At 32.3% G+C, this 1437-nt stretch overlaps 1 protein-coding gene across 1 annotated transcript in view; it reads left to right on the top strand.

The window, feature by feature from the left end:
• The first annotated feature begins 1265 nt into the window (after positions 1–1265).
• Positions 1266–1437, top strand: part of LOC104820687 (non-classical arabinogalactan protein 31-like) — a 1694-nt gene continuing 1522 nt past the window's right edge. The window contains exon 1 of the mRNA XM_010551245.2: positions 1266–1432. Coding sequence (XP_010549547.1) covers positions 1294–1432 — 139 coding nt within the window. The 5' untranslated portion in view covers positions 1266–1293. The remainder of the gene's footprint in view (positions 1433–1437) is intronic.

The following is a 1437-nucleotide window of genomic DNA, read 5'->3' as shown; positions in this document are numbered from 1 at the left end:
AAATAATTATATATATATATATATGAAATGTAATTATCCCTAGGAGCCCTAATCATATTCAAACGCAATAATTATGTTAGAGACGTTATACCAAAGAATCCAAAGATGGGTTAAAGTAAAGGGGTGGGTCCATTTGCCTCTGCTGTCATTTCCCATACTTTTGCAGGTAACATTGGGTGATTGCATGCATGTATCATGACGTGTCTCTATCAACACTAATTTTATTTGTCTAAACTGTAGAGAAAAAAATAAATAAAAATAGACAAAAATTAGATCTACCCGATTATAATGTTGTATAATACTTTCTGTTTTTGTTCTTAGATAATAATATAAAAATTGTACGTAAAATTTATATATTAATATAAAAATATTGATAATAGATTTAAATATGTATATATCAATGATAAAATCTATTTTTGAAATAAGCTTTATGTGCTTATATATACTATAAGATGCTAAAAAGTAGTATTATTTACTAATTTGTTGATGATTTGTTGGAGCCTCCAGTTTGATAATCTAATGAAGTTCTGAAATTGCGTGGTCGAACCGGCAAGAGATGAAGCAAAATTTCTTCTCACCCGGGTTTAAGTCTTTATTTGGGAAGAGACATTCATATGGATTTTCACGATCTAGTGGGAGATGTCGAGACCGATATGAAATGTCAAAACTGTGCTCACACACCAACACGATATCCTTTAACGTGTTTTGTCCTCGCTCGCACACATCCCGGAAAGTACTTCCCAGGAGATCACCCATCCTAAGACTACTCCAAAGCGAACACACTTAACTTTGGAGTTTTCTCGAGATGGTTAACCGGAAAGTAGATGTATCTTGTTGCTAAGGGTAGCTCAATTAATTCTTTTTTTACCATTTATTATTTTTATCACTTATTTACCAATCATCACTTAAAAAAGATTTTTTTTTACGTTTATAAAAAAAAAGGATTTTTTTGGCAAGATGTGCAATATTTTTTATAACAATAATTTTTTTTATTTTCTATGTGTCTAATTCGATTCTAATTAATTCGTAATATATTTATATATGTCGAAAGAAAATATTTTTATAACGGTAAAACAAAAATTAGCCAAACTTGAGATGTACCACATGATGGCTAAGTATATGCTAACACCACTAGCCTAGTGAAATTATTATTTATTTCCCTTATTACTATTATTATTATTGAATAATACTCATAATATATATCTCATGAATCGATGGAAACCTAAAACCTGCCTATAAAAGGAGCCTAAACCCATTTCCTCATATCATCCAAATCCAAAAGAAAGAAAGAAAATGGGCGTCTTTGGAAAGGGAGTGTTAGTGAGTGTCGTGGCACTATGGTGCTTCAGTTCGGTTGTGTTCACTGAGGAACTGAACCACATTAGTGAAGCCCCCGCCGTTGCACCCTCCCCTCACCACCACCACCACCCTTGTAGT

Source organism: Tarenaya hassleriana, unplaced genomic scaffold, assembly GCF_000463585.1.
Source record: "Tarenaya hassleriana unplaced genomic scaffold, ASM46358v1 Cleome31, whole genome shotgun sequence".
In the NCBI taxonomy this organism is placed as follows: domain Eukaryota; kingdom Viridiplantae; phylum Streptophyta; class Magnoliopsida; order Brassicales; family Cleomaceae; genus Tarenaya; species Tarenaya hassleriana.
Note: the sequence above shows the minus strand (reverse complement) of the source record. Positions and strands in the feature narration are given on the sequence as shown.